The following is a 16,938-nucleotide window of genomic DNA, read 5'->3' on the forward strand; positions in this document are numbered from 1 at the left end:
AAACAGTAGTGTATGTGCTTATAGATATCTTTCTCTATTTTAGGTGCTCAAAATAGCAAATCAAATTACTTCAACCTAGTCAAAATCCCAAATCTCTCTGCCAAATCTGAAAATGTAATATCATCGAGTGACTAAAATAAATCCCTCTCTCCCCAGTCTCTTACTCACACACATGCATATAGTCTTGACTTGATGCGGTGACAGGCAGAAAATAAGTTGCATCACTCTGTTCAGGGGAACAAGGCAGCCTCTTCATGCAGTGAAATAAGTAGGTCACTGTGGATTCCTTTCATTAGTACAGTACTTTCCAAATAGTTGCGCCTTTCCACTCAACTTGGAGCTTCCAGCTGCAAATTAACCCTGTGAGGGACACAGGCTTCCATTTCTACCACAAAGATGGATATTTTTCCAACTTTCTCACGACAATAAAAAATTGACAACAACCACAACAAGTGTTGAACTTACACATTTAAAATCTGTCTGAGCCAATAAGCTTATTAGGTTGAGATGATTTTAAAAATTGTTCCTTGCCATCCAGACTTCTGTGTCTGAAGAGATGACAATAAACATGACAATAGATAAGATTCAAACAACTGGCATAGACTTGATATCAGTGTAGACAGAGAGCAAAGACAGTCAGTAGTCATTACATTCCAGAAAGACGTATGTATAGCCACATAATTGATCCATAGACAACATTGCAGCAGCACTGAAACAATGGTCCATTGCTGGGGGCATTGCTGACTGTCACTCTCAGCTTGTTGAGCCAACGGAAGCAGGGTCGACCGCAGGCTGACACAGGTGAGACTGACAGGTGTGGCAATACCCAGACAAATGGCTAAGTAGCTATAAACGGTGTTCCTATAGTCTTGCATTTTTATTTGCTCATACATTCTCCTACAGGACTGCTAATCTGAATGGTTTTAATACAGTGGGTGAAAACAGCAATGAGAAAATATACCCAGTCCATTTACACATCAATTTTCATGACGTAAAAGAAACAAGGAAGGCAGATGTTCAGAGGTACTGGGATGTACCCATTGAGCAGCCGATTTGCTACACTTCGTAGCATCAAGATCCATACAGTCACATTCATGTCCAGTTCACCACTACTGTACAAGTACTAGCCTGGTCCCAGATCTGTTCAGCATGACAATGACCATAAAGAGTTGGCCAAACAGATATGGGACCAACCTACTATTAAAACAAGCTCGTTAAAGCAGTATGATCCCAAATGGAGCTAAACTATTCCTATAAACCCACGAGTTGATGATTTTCAACCCATCCTCGCTGAGTCTTCTCTGCCTCCTCTGATATCTGACAGTGAACACCCGACTAGGGCTTGGGAGTGAGATTTTGCCAAAGAAGCACTTTACCCATTTCCCCAGTATCAGATGTATCTAGTGGATACCATTTTTATGTCTCTATGTGCAGTTTGAATAAACTACTAATTGCTTACTCGCGTTAGCACAATGACTGGAAGTCTATGGCAACACAAGGTGTTGGTGAGGCTAAGAGAGGCAGCCACTGCCCACTATGAACTCTGATGGGAATCACATGCTGCTGTGTGTGTGTGTGTGTGTGTGTGTGTGTGTGTGTGTGTGTGTGTGTGTGTGTGTGTGTGTGTGTAGGGGGAAATGATAACGTATCCATCTTAACAGACGGTTTCTCATCGATGTGTATTAAGGCAGTGCAGACAGACGGTGGTGGTACCAGCTATACAGCTGTGTTTTTTCTCATCACAGCACACCAGCCAGAGCTCACTCTATTTTTCATGAGTCAGTTTGGTTGCCAGGGTGTTTCCATAGCCACGTACCAGCCTGATGCAACAAACCAGCCCCCCCAACTGATTTATCCCCACAGCAGAGCACTGGAGTCGTGTATGATCTGGTGTCCAATTCAAAGATGGTGCGAGGCCAGCTAGTGCAATGACCTCATTGTTGCCATGCCACAATACACTGACTGGGGAATGGGCACCGTTAACCCTTCTCTGTCTGTAGAAGTGTGTAAGGCTGTTAAAGGGAATGACATACCTTCAAATTTGTGTGTGTGTGTTTGTGAAGTGGCATCGGTACCAGAAGCACCAACCCTTCCCAAACGTCAACAGAGCAGAGCCATTGGTAATCATCAACTTCAATGGACAGTCAAGATGGAGATAATGTGCGTCGGTGTGCCTACCTGGGTTATTGGCCTCCCCCTCCAACACGTGGAGCTCGGTGCATTCGACCAGGCTGTGCTCCAGACACAGCTGCAGGAAACGGGCCTGGGTCCGCGACACCCGCTTCAGCAGTGACAGCAGAGCCACCGTCTGCTCACACTCATTCCATCCCTTAAACCAGCTTCCCAGGACACCCACCTGGTCACGAAACATCATGGTCTGGGGGACAGGCACTAAGCAGAATGGGGAAACCAGTTAGAGTGACCCCCCCTGGTGTCACAAGAGAATTAGGTTAACGGAGGTCTTGGTGCTGTGTTGGTTCAACTTTGGTCAAAGCTTGTGTTCCTCTCGCTTTCTCGGGTTGGTTGTGCTCTTCCCTTTGCCTGTTTCTGTTGTTGATGTTGAGTAGACAGCAGTAGGTGTGCTCAGTTCAAGTGGCATTTCATCATCTGGGCTTTAAGCATTGCAAGTGTAGCTTCAGCTTGAGGGGAGCAAGGTGCTCTCCTAGGTGCATCTGCCAAAGGGCGGGGGTTAACAGACGGGAGAGTCAGCTTTCTTCCTGCACTGTCACACCAGTGTTACCCTTGTTGCCATTTTCCACAGGGATCCCCCTTAGACCTGAAATTATGGAAATAAATGGTTGAGAGACATGGTCACACACGCTCACACACACACAGCGTCCCAAAACCCATCCAGCAGTCTTTACTGACCGTGAATACCAAACACTGAGGAAATGTGACAGTGCCTGTTGCTTCAGCAAACATTGCTCTCCGCAGACTTGAAATAGACGATTATTTAAAGAAACTGTTCTCAATTGAAAACCACAATATTAGTGACACCAATTCCTTACTGCAACAAAGCCTGTATGTATCATACTTTTCATCTAAAAGTAGTTACGCTCTACCGTATAGATGCGAGGCTGTGGCATTCAACACCGGGACAAAAAAATATGATTCTCAGTCATTGGAGCAACATCCCGAATGGTATTTCTAAAGAGACGGGCGCTGGTCCCTGATGTTTTAATGTTACAGACTGCTATGTTCAAAGTAGCTATCGAAAACCCTTCTCCGTAGGCTTTTCAGTGGTTTGCGTCGCCCATGGTTGGCTGAATGTGAACTACAATTCCGACACTGTGTTTAAAGGTTTAGAAATAACCATTGTTTGCAAAACATATGAAAGATAAAGGGCATATCAGCAAAAAAAAATATTTCAAAGAAAAAAAGCATCTGTAGCAGTTTTGCACAGAGACATACACTGTGTGTGCCCCCAAGTTGACGAACTACACTTCCTCCCCAGTTACGCTAAAGCCTGTCACATGCTTCCCAGTCAAAGCAGTTAGTGCATATATTAGGACACCATTTTTGTGACGTTTTTGTTAGTTTCGGTGTTCGGAAGGTTTTTCCTTCGGGCTGTTCGAGCACATATTTTTCTTGAGGCAAGTCAAAGTTCATTAGCCGAAGTCTACTCCCCTTCATCAGTGATTGATCAACAGTACTTCTTCTAGTAGGTGTGGGAACATTAAGTGTTTATCATCACATAGCTAGATGTAAAATTGCACAATTAAGGGTGTTTTCACACTTGGTCCCATTCAGACAATTGTTATGAACTCTGTGCGGTTCGCTTAATTTTTGGTGAATGGTTAACATTCCAAAAGGAACTCAGACCCCACAAAAGAGCTCCCGAAGCAAACAGAACTGAGACAATCTCGAGAGGTGGTCTGAGTTCCATTCGCTTGAATTCCATGGACCAGTTCTTTTTTTTAGGGCAATGAGAACACAAAGCTCCCCAGGATTCGCTTGTAATTACACACACTTTTGCCCCTGCCATAACCTCTCACATTGGTGCCACAAGAGAGAACATTTTGATGTGCAGTTTTGTGGGAAAAACGCATGCCATTTTTGGATGTTGATTAGCGATTGTCAAAGACACACAGAAATTACAAAATATGTGTCCAGTTTTTAGTTCCAATTATTTGTTTGCAATATCTGATCTATAAGAGAGCTTCGTAAGCTGTTTATTCGATTGTGGGGTTTGAATGTTGTGAGAAGACAACATATTTGGTAAGAATCACAAAATACTGTAGCATACAAAATCAATTCTAGCTTTTAAGAGAGGTAGTAGCCTACATTGGCTGTACAATTTTCAATTACAGCATTATTTATTATGTTACCAATAATATTTACATGTGTTCTGTATCTGCTGATTACAATTATTACATCTCATCATTCAAAAAATTGCAATCTGTCAGCTTCCAAAATGTAAGGAGGCATATCTAGCTGTCCAAAAAACACATTTTAATGAAATGGCTTGTCCCAGAGTACATTGAGAGAATGTTGGAAAACGATCTTGGTTCCTTTCAAACATAGCAATATGAATGCAAAGAGGACTCGGACCACAACGGGTGCGGCAGGTAGCCTAGTGGTTAGAGCGTTGGGCCAGTAAAGGTTACTAGATCGAATCCCAGAGCTGACAAAGTAAAAATATGTTGCTCTGCCCCTGAACATGGCAGTCAATGCTGACAATGTAAATAAGAATTTGTTCTTAACGGACTTGCCTAAAAAAACAAAATGGGTTACGTGAACTGGCAGAAGAGTTGAGTCCTCATTCAAAGGCCAGTAATATTTCGCTTTTTCTTTTTACCCCAGAGGACTAAGATCGGTTCCTTTAAAACGGACTGTGTGAAAATACCCCAAGACCTTATTGGCAAAAACCTCAAAAGTAATGACAGATTTCTTGATTTATCTTAGCTCATTCAAACTATTTTGAGGAAGTGTTTCTGGCTCAAGGGGGACAAACGGTTTTCTAATTTGTCAAGCAAAAGTATTTTGGGAGTAGCCTAGGACCAAACTGAACCCATGTATGTGGACACCGTCACACACAGGTGTCAGGAGCAAGCTTATAGGTAGCGGTCTTCCAGAAACAAGCGCTGTCACATGGAGATATGGCCGTGTGGGAACACTAACCCTATAAAAAAAGGTGTGTAGTCAAGTCACCATTTGAATTTAGAATTATTTCTCACCGATGTGAAATTTATGTCCCTTTTTCCCAAAAAACTTTACCGCAAGTAAATGTGTTTTAACGTTCAGAACAGTAGATCGAAGCCTATCAGCAAAAAGGCGCTAAAGGTAGTTAGCGTCTATGGATGAGTTATGTTCAAAGCATCGGTGTGCTGTACTATATGATGAAGCATAAATGACTCAATTCCACCACACATGGTTTCGAAAATAGCCTGTAGACTGTATAATCTGTGGACTGCCAACGTCGACGCAAATAACCTCGCATGAAAAGACCGCATTCGTATTCAATGTCGTACCTTAAAATAAAGTCCCAGTGTCAGCACTAACGGGTCTCAAAAACGGCCACTTTGCATCATCAGCATTGGGGCAATCATAGCCCTACATAAGCACCGAGGATAGGCTAGATCATGTGTAAAATGTGGAGGTGATGCGATTCGGAGCGAGGAAAATGAATACTTGGCTCTACATTAAATAGTTGAGTTCAAATGCGGAGTCTAGAACATTCCCAAAATGTGGCCGATGCATAGCATTACTACACTGTATTTCTACATATATTCATACTAGTTTCCATAAACTCCTGAGATCAACAACCGCGCGTTAACCATTCAGACGTTTATTTAAACGCGTAAATATCAACCGTCAATGTCTACAAAATACATGTCCAGCTGGATACATTTGTATTCTCCGAGAGAAAAATTGTTATTGTATCACGTTTTTTTTAAGGTTGGTGCTTAGTAGCACATTTTCTATATTGCAGGTGTCCTACTGGACAGCCAGCAAGAGAGCAGCTCAAACAAGAGTCTCCGACAATTCTCCAGAAGCTTGTTAAAAAGTTGCAAAGAAAATAATTAAAACGTTAGGCTACTCACTTCTAGGCACAGTTGTATCGGTTGTGTTGGTCGCGGGACGGGGAGCGGTGCCCCTTCACTCCGGATCTGTGTGTTTTGCCATCTTGACTAACTATTCTCCCTACAGTTAGGCTTGTTTTACCAGAGGCGAGTCTCGGCATTGCTTTCCACATGCGAATAATTAACACGAAGCATTACGTCAGGGGCTTGGCAGCACAAGGAAGCACACAAATAGAGAATGGAGTTAGGGACAGATCACGTAGCCTAACAGCAACCGAGACAACTGACAGGGACTAGCACATTTTTTGAAAAAAAGACAAGGTTTCCATAGCAAAGTGGACAACATCTAAACAAAAGTGACGATGTGTACGAATGTAAAACAGGGCGGGAGTTGCCTCAATTTGGCCCTTTCACTTATCTGTACAATACCTTCAACTACATTTGTACACATTAAATAATATTGGGTCCAAAAAAAGCCCAATACACGGTGATATTTTTTGTCGGGGTTGAGCAGTAGTTACTAAACTTACAGTATGAAGAGAGGTGATATCAATTAAAGAGGAGTGCCTCCCTATTCATGAAGTTCTTCATTGTAAATGTTTAGCTCTGATGTGTGCATTCCATCCAGCAGAGGGCCTCACCCTCCACCCTACCGTTTGGTTTAATTGAAAGCCCCAAAATATATTTCATACATTGTTTCAATGATAGTATCGAGTTACAGCAATGCAGCAGCTGATACAATGTGTCGAGTTACAGTAGCAGTGAGCAAAATAAAGACATTAAATGCTCTGGTCATACATTATTTATCGGTCTCCTGAAATATCATTTATTTTTGTGTGTGTGTGTAAAACCTTGATGTTTTTAACCAGTTCCATACTGCCAGTTCTTTGATGGTTTGACTACATACATTTATTCCTCATTCATTCATTTATTGATTTTACATGAGCACATGTTACATTTGAACAAAGGTAAAACAATAAACATTTTTGGGTTATGAATGGGGAAAAATAATCCTAAATTGGGCCTCCATAGGGAAGGCTGATTTGACTGGCGAGGCCCACCACTTGTACAGATACATGAAATGCATTCTTGGGCCATTGTTTGATAGCAGTGTCCTTTTCGGTCACACAATGCACCCTTACTGCCTCCAGCTGAGTGTGCTCAATATTGACTAAAAGAAGTGGAGGGAGGGGAAGGAATAGACGTTTTACCAGTGGGGACGTGGACAGTTCTCTTGAATCAGTCAAAAGCTCAAGCCTTCACAAATTGGATTGATATCTGACAAGGTGACAATTGGCCTACAGTTGACCTCTGCATTGAGATATTATAGCATGAAAACTATATCAATTTAAACTTTTAGGGTCCTAAATTATGTGCCGTTTGTTGCTACTTGGCTATCTGCCAAACTTTTCGGTTTTTGCTTTTAATACATTTTCCAATGTCTTTTTTCCCCTCGCTCTACTTTTTTCACCCCTGACGCTTTATCTACCCATTGTTCTACAGGATCTCAACCAGCCAAAAAAGCTAAGTAGTAACATTAACACAATGCCATCTAATTGCAGTTGCTGTACTCATAATATCCTGACACATTCATGAAAATAATTTAAACCGTCAAGCTGCATATTGGACCCAATTCCAACTAAACTACTGAAAGAGCTACTTCCTGTGCTTGGCCCTCCTATGTTGAACATAATAAATGGCTCCCTATCCACCGGATGTGTACCAAACTCACTAAAAGTGGCAATAATAAAGCCTCTCTTGAAAAAGCCAAACCTTGACCCAGAAAATGTTTTTTTTTAAACAATTGGCTGTATCGAATCTCCCATTCCTCTCATTTTTTTTGAAAAAGCTGTTGCGCAGCAACTCACTGCCTCCTCAAAGACAATGTATATAAAATGCTTCAGTCTGGTTTTAGACCTCATAGCACTGAGACTGCACTCGAATGTTAGAAATGACCTTTTAATGGTGTCAGACCAAGGCTCTGCATCTGTCCTCGTGCTCCTAGACCTAAGTGCTGCTTTTGACGCCATCGATCACCACATTCTTTAAGAGATTAGAAACCCTAATTGGTCTACACGGACAAATTCTTGCCTGGTTTAGATCTTATTTTTCTGAAAGATATCAGTTTGTCTCTGTGGATGGTTTGTCCTCTGACAGATCAAATGTAAGTTAATGTTTCTCAAGATTCCGTTTTAGGATCATTATTGTTTTCACTATATATTCTACCTCTTGGTGATGTCATTCAGAAACACATTGTCAACTTTCACTGCTATGCGGACAACACACAGGTGTACATTTCGATGAAACAATGGCAAAGTCCCAAAATTACCTACCCTGGAAGCATGTGTTTCAGACATAAGGAAGTGGATGGCGGCAAATGTTTTACTTTTAAACTCGGATAAAACAGATGCTAGTTTTAGGTCCCAAGAAACAAAGATCTTCTGTTGAATATGACAATTAATCTTTATGGTTGTACAGTCGTCTCAAATAAAACTGAAGGACCTCAGCGTTACTCTGGACCCTGATCTCTTGATGAGCATAAAGAAAATTAAGGACAGATTTTTTCCATCTTATGAACATTGAAAAAATCTAAAACTTTTTGTCCAAAAAGCTGCAGAAAAGCTAATCCATGCTTTTGTCACTTCTAGATTAGACTACTGCAATGCTCTACTCTCCGGCTACCTGGATAAAGCACTAAATAAACTTCAGTTAGTGATAAACACTAGAATCCTGACTAGAACCAACAAATGTGATCATATTACTCCTGTTCCTGTTAAGGCTAGGGCTGATGTCAAGGTTTTACTGCTAACCTACAAAGCATTACATGGGCTTGCTCCTACCTATATCTCCGATTTGGTCCCGCCGTTCATACCTACGAGGACCAAATGGTCACAAAATGCAGGCCTCCTTATTGTCCCTAGAATTTCTCCTATAGAGCTCAATTTTTATGGAATGATCTGCCTATCCATGTGAGAGACGCAGACTCTCGCAGTCTCAAGCTTTAATACTTTATTGAAGACTCATCTCTTCAGTAGGTCCTATGATTTATTGTAGTCTGGCCCAGGGGGTACGAATGTGAATGGAAAGGCTCTGGAGCAACGAACCGCCCTTACTGTCTCTGCCTGGCCGGCTCCCCTCCACTGGGATTCTCTGCCTCTGCCTCTATTACGGGGGCTGAGTCACTAGCTTACTAGTGGTCTTCCATGCCGTCTCTAGAAGGGGTGTATCATTTCAGTGGGTTGAGTCATAGACGTGATCTTCCTGTCTGATTTTGCGCCCCCTCGGGCTCCTGCGGTGGAGATTTGTCTCAGGGTAGTAAATTGGTGGTCTGTATCTCTCTAAGAGTCGTGGGGGCTGTGCTTTGGCAAAGTGGGTGGGGTTATATCCTGCCAGGTTGGCCCTGTCTGGAGGTATCGTCGGCCACAGTTTCCCCCAATCCACCCGTCTCCAATATCTATCCTGCAATAGTCTGTGCCGGGGGGGCTAGGGTCAGTCTTATCTCTGGTGTAATTTTCCTGTCTTATCTGGTGTCCTGTGTGAATGTATGTATGCTCCCTCTCTCTCTCCCCCCCAGAGGACCTGAGCCCTAGGATCATGACTCAGGACTACCTGGCTTTGACTCCTAGCTATCCCAGTCCACCTGGTCATGCTGCTGCTCCAGTTTCTACTGTTCTGCCTACAGCTAGGGAACCCTGACCTGTTCACCGGATGTGCTACCTTGTCCCGGACCTGCTGTTTTTTGACCTTCTCCTCCTCTCTACCACACTTGCTGTCTCGACATCTGAATGCTTGGCTATGAAACGCCAACGGACATTTACTCCTGAGGTACTGACCTGTTGCACCCTCTACAATGGCTGTGATTATTATTTGACCCTGCTGGTCATCTATGAATGTTTGAACATCTTGAATAACAATCTGGCCTTAATGGCCATGTTCTGTTATATATCTCCACCCGGTACAGCCAGAAGAGGACTGGCCACCCCTCAGAGCCTGGTTGCTCTCTTGGTTTCTTCCTTAGGTTCCTTCCTCTCGGGAGTTTTTCTTAGCCACCGTGCTTCTAAATCTGCATTGCTTGCTGTTTGGGGTTTTAGACTGGGTTTCTGTACAGCACTTTGAGACATCAGCTTATGTAAAAACGGCTTTATAAATACATTTGATTAATTGAGATTCATTTGAGTTGAATACGTCTGGGACCATGGAATGCATTTGTTCAGATTTATAATAAAAAGGTATTTGTTGCAGGTTGCAGAATTTATATAATATCCAGTAAAATTGTACTTCTTACTTGAAATCATGACAGTAGTATTGCAATAGTATGTGGTGGAAACAGGCTGTTTTCCTCAATGGATGAACTCCAGCAGGCCTGAGGTTTGGACGCCACCTAGTGGGTATTAAGGCGTCCGCATGCTTCCCATCCAAAACAGTTTATGGCGTGCATAGATTGATTACATTTTGTCACTGTTTTGGTGTTATGCAAGCATTTTTTTGGGTGCTTGTGCACACAAGATTTTTTCCTGAGGCAAGCCGAACCTCGGTAGCCAAAGTCTACACCCCTTTGTCGGTGTTTGGTCAGCAGTAGGGATTCTTCAATGAAGTGTTGGTTGTCATTGAACTAGAGACAATGACACATTGCAACATTGTTGCAAAGGAGGTGCGATGACGCAAAAGCGTAAGAATGGCGGTAAGTTCAGACCGTCAACTCCAGAGTGTATACTGTACCTTCTTCTCCTAAATACAAACCAAGTAATTTTACTTTAGGTCTTCTTGCTCTCTTGAGAATCTGGAAATGGAGTCGGTTGGCAGTGGTGAGCTCTCTGAGTTTGAGCCAAACCAGGATGAAGTGGGCCTACCTGCAGCGACCGGTGTGGTAAAGACTTCCAATGTTTGCCCTGTGAATCCTACCGGAGAAGATTTTGGAATGGTGGGAGTGAGATTTTTGGAAAGAGTGGATTGCTACTTTCTGGCCGAACCATACGTTGTGTCAAGCTGGGTAAAGGGAAAACTGGGAATGGATACATACGTGAAAGTTTCGAGAAGTGGATTTGTTTATTTTTTGTGCATCCTCCACCCAGAGGAAACCTGTGGCGTGCTTTGCTCTCCAGAATGAACAGAGCACCGCTCAAAGGGGTGCTCAGTGGGGTAGCGTTGAGTGTAGAGGTGGATCAAATTAAAAAATAATGTTCCTGGTGTTTGTGACACAGGCCGTTTAGTGAGACGTGGACCCGGTAGCAATGGCAAGTCTGAGAATACCCTGTCTGTCTTATTGAGCTTTGACACAGTGTCTACCTGATTACTTTATATTTTCTATTCTGTCAGGGCATATGTTCCAAACCCGCTACTGTGCTTTACGTGGCAAGGATTCAGACCTGTTGCAGCAGTGTGTAGAAATGTGCAGGAGGGCATAGTCAGAGGGAGTGTACAGTTGGGATAGAGAATGCACTGTGTGTCAACTGTGGGGGTGCCCATGTAGCTGGGGCCGAAGTGCCCTGTGAGAGAAAGACAGGCTGAGATTGCCAGAGTTTGAGTGGGAATGAAAGTTTACTATGCTGAGGTAGTGAAGAGAGTAGAGGATAGCCCAAGGGTGGGTGATTCAATTGGAAGCCCCCCAGTGAGAAGGCCTGAGAGAGATCTAGAGAGGGTGAGTTTTAGTAAGGTTGGATTTCTTTTGTTTATAGCCATGGTGATCAACTTGACTGCGGAGCAGAAATCACAGAAGATACTGTATGTGGTAGTTGCAGCAACAGATAAATATTTTTGGGTGAGATTTTAGTGCAGAAAATCTTCAAGAAGTTTTGAGAGAATAGGGTTACATCCTCCCATGCCGGCGGCCTGGTGTAGGATCGTGTTTTTTTTTTTTGGGGGGTAGTGTATTAGTGCAGGGTTAGATGGTGCAATTTAAGATTTTTTATATGTGACCTAAAAATGTAAATTAGATTTGAGTTAGATGAACTCAGACTATTTTGATTAAGTACACACTTGCTACGGCAACTCTGCTACGGACAAACTGTATTATTGACGCTTTTTTTTCACTCACCCCTTTCCTAACCTTAACCCCAGTCTCCTAACCTGCTATGAAAGTCACTTCTAGTAGCTGTATCGAAGTGGCATGAAGTGTGTTTCTCGCTTCTCTTCGTCCTGGCAATTGAAACAGAAGTTTACTCTGTATTTTTTTAATGTAACCTTTATTTAACTAGGCAAGTCGGTTAAGAACAAACCGTTATTTACAATGGCTAAGTGGTATTTTGCATTGGTTACCCATTGAAGTTGTAATATTTAATGCATGCAATGGAAAGGGCTGTACATATCGTCAACAACATCAGGATATCTGACATTGTTTAAACTCTTGTAGAACAAATTTATGAGACGTTATACGTGCCGTATCGTCAATTGGACTAGGAAACCGAATGTCAATTGGACATTCGGTTTCCTAGTTTCCCAGGCCCAGAACAGAAGTTATTTCGACGACAAACAGCCACCTCAATCTGCAAAATGTAAACCTATCAATGGCATGAAGGCTACTCTTGAGAAAAATTATAACCGGATGACCCACATTGAAAAGTAAAATGAGGATCATGGCGAAACACTAATACAACAAGACCAGGCTATTAACTACTTAATGGGCCAGGTAGAGGAATTGCAAAAGAAGGGAGAATTGTTGGAAAACCTTTTGCGTCATAATAATATATTCACATTTTGGGGGTCTCAACCAATGCAGAAAGAGGGCAGAAAATGTCTACATTTGTGGACCAGATGTTGAGGGAGTTCTTGGAAATCGATGCTGCTACACCTTTGGTCATGGAGACAGCCCACAGACGGGCAAAAAACATATGCCGACTAACACCGTACCCAAACCGGCTGGGCGCCTATGTGTGCAAATTGATTTTGTTCCCCCACACCAAACGCGATCACGACACGCTGGTTGAAATATCAAAACAAACTTTGAACCAATTATATTAATTTGGGGACAGGTCGAAAAGCATTAAACACTTATGGCAATTTAGCTAGCTAGCTAATTTCTCCTATATAGCTAGCTTGCTGTTGCTAGCTAATTTGTCCTGGGATATAACATTGAGTTGTTATTTTACATGAAATGCACAAGGTCCTTTACTCTGACAATTAATCCACACAAATGGTCAACCGAATAATTTCTAGTCATCTCTCCTCCTTCCAGGCTTTTTCTTCTTTGGACTATATGGCATCTAACTTTCATTGTTACCACGATGACGGATCGAACTCAGTTCATCTTTCAATCACCCATGTGGGTATAACCAATGAGGAGATGGGAGAGGCAGGACTTGCACAACGTTCAGCGTCACAAATAGAACTGACTTCTATTTTAGGGCTTGGCAACGCATACACTTGTTGGTGCAATAATTAAATAACATGTTTCAATTTATTTTGCAGCTCACTCGACGCAAGCAGTATGGTAAACATGTAAGTGGCAAATTGTTGGGCCCAGGAGTGAGAGCGAAGGAATCAAGGCCCAAGAAGTAACAGTAGCCTAAATCTACTGCGAAACATTGTCCAATCCACATTGACTACTGAAGCAACCCCTTCTTAAGAACTTGAAACTACCTGGATTTATGGTCATTATTGGGGCCCATTTGCACGTGAGCTAGCTAATTGCTCACAATGAGGGAATCTTATTTGGACAAATTTACCTACTTGAGCAGTAAGCCTAGGTTTACATGTACAGTTATGTACACAGCCTACACATAGTATATACAATAATGAAATCACCTGGTCCAAACATCCATGGCAAGTCAAGAAAAGCCATTGTAACTTGTCCACACTGCAAACGGTAATTTAAAAACTTCCAAACACATTTATGAAGAAAGCATACACATTGTTTTGAAACCGTGTCGAAGGAAAGATTTTTGGTATGCGAGTGCATTGATGTGAGAAATGGTGTGTTTGCAGTCAAATACATTTTCTGGTCGAGCAACACCCATACATGTTGTGAAAGAAACTTTGGCTAATTCAGTTCCAACTGTGTTCAAAACTGTTATGCATGCTGAGGTATAAAAAGCTGTTAATGTACTTTTTCTTTACTTTCACATACACTGTGTTCAGAAACATTGCTCAGATCTTGTCCCCTGGACCTTGGAGGACTTTGTGTGGATGATCAGGTTAGATATTCCTTCAAATTATTCCACTGAACTGTACCATTTGATTGTCATTCCTTTGTTGAAAATGGTACCTTGATCACACCACAGGGCCTACCAAAGCAAGGTTTCTCAAACAACTGTGGGGTGTTTGTTTTGATGGTAAGATGCTGGCTATTCACTATATTATAAGTCCTATTTTCTGTTATAACATCTGAAAAGTTATTTTCTGTGCTTGCAGCATGCAGAGCACACTTATTGCTCATACTTTCTTGTTTATTATTCTTGACATTTTTTGGGACCCATTTCCTACAGTTTTTACACTACATACACAATTCATACATCAAACTCCTGCAGAGCTGGATGCTGTGACATGCTGTGTCTTCTACATCCTGAAATATATTCTATATATTATTAGTTATAATAACTAACATAACTATCAAACTTAATTTACATTATGCCCTGTACATTGCTATGGAAGCACAGTGTGATTTCACTGAGGTATGTATAAATTATGAAATTCTCATCACTAGTGGATATGTTTTTTTGGATACTCATCCGATTGTGTGATTTTCTTTTAAAAGGAAAACATGCAGCAAATTAGGCGACGGTGGTGCCTAGTTTTCCTGCAGAACTTTCCCATGCCGTAAGTCTTGAACATTAAACTTAATTTGCATTCTTAATCATTTTCACTGTGTCCAAGCTGACCTGAGTATATGTTCATAGTGAATGTGTGCCATTCACTCACTAAGGTCTGAAGAAGAGCGGTTGAAAGATCGAAAAAGGCGGTGAAATCAAAATGCACTACAGGTAGGTGTCATGATGAGTGGTATAGTCTTAAACCAATGTTTAGACTTAACCCCCCTTCTCCAATATATTTCAGGATGATGTAGATGTCCCCCCAAGAAGTCACAACAGCATCCAACTCTGCAGGACCAGGTACTGTATAGGCTATTAGCTAAAGTAAGGTGCATTCCTGTACACACATCCCTAGAGGTTCCCTTACATTACTTAATGACCACAATCTGTTTTCTTTCGAGACGATACTGAAAATAAAAAGCGCTGTGAACTGGGTAAGTAGTCTGTATGTAATACAGAAGGCTTGTAGCATGGTGAACTGGGAGCTGTGAACTGGGTAAGTAGTCTGTGTGTAATACTGAAGGCTTGTAGCATGGTGAACTGGGAGCTGTGAACTGGGTAAGTAGTCTGTGTGTAATACTGAAGGCTTGTAGCATGGTGAACTGTGAACTGGGTAATAAGTCTGTGTGTAATACTGAATACTTGATGCATGGCAAGATTTAATAGTTGCGATGACTTGTTGAGTAGTTATAGATATCACTGAAAACCCCTTTGGTAATAATAGTGGCTTTGTTTGCATGGTGGTATTGTGAAAGTGGGGTGTAATATGTCTTGATCACCCAATGAGGCACTACTCTTAATATTTATTCTTCCTTTTTCTTCAAGGAAGCAGATGTTCTTCTAAGGGACACTTTAGAGGCAGCAAGGTGGTGCGAACAACAAACATTTAAAGGCAGTTTCCCTCAGTGTAATTGGGATGGACGTGGAAGACCTCATTATAACCCTTAAAGAACTACGGTTGTATGATGGCCTGGATGAACATATTCTCCAAGGAACCATTCATGTTACAGAAAGATTGAGATGTTCTATGTGGAGGCAGTTGACAAGAACATGACTCTTTTCCTCTTCTGAGGAGCAGGAGTAAAGACATTTTTGAGTAGTGGCCAAACCTTGTTTTGTCTGCTGTGTAAATTGTGTTATGTTGTTTAGTAAAGATGTAGAAGTCACCCGAGTCTCTGATCTCTTTACTGGAGCTGGTTAAACTTAGTGTACAAAGCACATTCAGCTTGTCAGTATGTCTATATGGTATAGTCTGTCTCCATTCTCATGAGGAAAGTAAATAGCATTATAAATCAGGATAGGTAGTAACTGTATATGCTCAATGGAATATAATTCCAAGTTAAAATTGTTGATAAATGTTAACAGTACATGACATACTTAAGTCTGTTCACAACATCATCAGTAGCTTGTCTCATAGCATGAAGCAAAACGTGTTAACACATCTGCTGGTACCACTTTATAATACTTCTTACGATCTTCAAATATTAAATAAGCTTGAATTCAATGTGTGACTTGTGCAAACGTGTGCGACTGTCATATCAGATGGACAAAAAGGTGGGAGGGGTCAAACATTTGACTCAGTCCACATTGCAGCCAGGGATACTTGCATATTTTGGTGTGAAGTTCTCCATGTGTTATTCAACCAGACCCATGCCATCTCCTTCTAGGTATTCTTCCTGTAGATACACTCCATTTAAATTGATAGATTATTTAAGCAGCAGCAATGAAATGTGTAACAAAATGCTGGAAAAATTAACATGCACCCTCAAAAGACGTGGTTAGGTCTATGCGGGGAACTTGCTGACATGGTGAGAATTACATCAATCACACACCATCCAGAAGGCAAGGTCAGTACAGGTGCATCAAAGCTGGGAAAGAGAGATTGTCTTGAGAAACCTCTTTTTCAATCACTGTTAAACAGCCATCACTAACACAGGGGCTGCTGCCTACATACATGACATCATTGGCCACTAATGTTCACATATCTCAACTGTATTTTATACAATTTATTGCATCTTTCCTACACCGCTCAGTCATTGCTCATCCATATATTCCATTACTTAGATGTGTGTATTAGGTAGTTGTGGAAATGTTAGATATTACTGCACTTTCAGAACTAGAAGCATTTATAATAATAATAATATATGCCATTTAGCAGACGCTTTTATCCA

At 41.7% G+C, this 16,938-nt stretch overlaps 1 protein-coding gene and 1 long non-coding RNA gene across 6 annotated transcripts in view; one reads left to right on the top strand and one right to left on the bottom strand.

Moving 5' to 3' along the window:
* The window catches only part of LOC118368574 (protein Smaug homolog 1-like), a 78,521-nt gene extending 71,855 nt beyond the window's left edge, over positions 1-6,666 (bottom strand). For 2 of the 5 annotated variants that reach the window (XM_035752779.2, XM_035752778.2), the window contains exons 1-2: positions 6,045-6,520; positions 2,179-2,776 (exon numbers count right to left, since the gene is read on the bottom strand). In XM_035752779.2, coding sequence (XP_035608672.1) covers positions 2,179-2,374 — 196 coding nt within the window. In that variant the 5' untranslated portion in view covers positions 2,375-2,776; positions 6,045-6,520. Of the gene's footprint in view, positions 1-2,178; positions 2,777-6,044; positions 6,521-6,553 lie in introns of those variants that run through there. The other 3 variants (XM_035752780.2, XM_035752776.2, XM_035752777.2) reach the window with 2 other exon arrangements.
* A 5,241-nt stretch (positions 6,667-11,907) lies between these two features.
* LOC118369285 (uncharacterized) lies at positions 11,908-16,726 on the top strand. Its single transcript, XR_004822542.2, has 5 exons — positions 11,908-14,152; positions 14,240-14,290; positions 14,713-14,774; positions 14,881-14,938; positions 15,012-16,726. It is a non-coding gene; the product is annotated as an uncharacterized LOC118369285 (long non-coding RNA).
* Positions 16,727-16,938: the final 212 nt, after the last annotated feature.

This window comes from Oncorhynchus keta, chromosome 35 (genome assembly GCF_023373465.1).
Source record: "Oncorhynchus keta strain PuntledgeMale-10-30-2019 chromosome 35, Oket_V2, whole genome shotgun sequence".
In the NCBI taxonomy this organism is placed as follows: domain Eukaryota; kingdom Metazoa; phylum Chordata; class Actinopteri; order Salmoniformes; family Salmonidae; genus Oncorhynchus; species Oncorhynchus keta.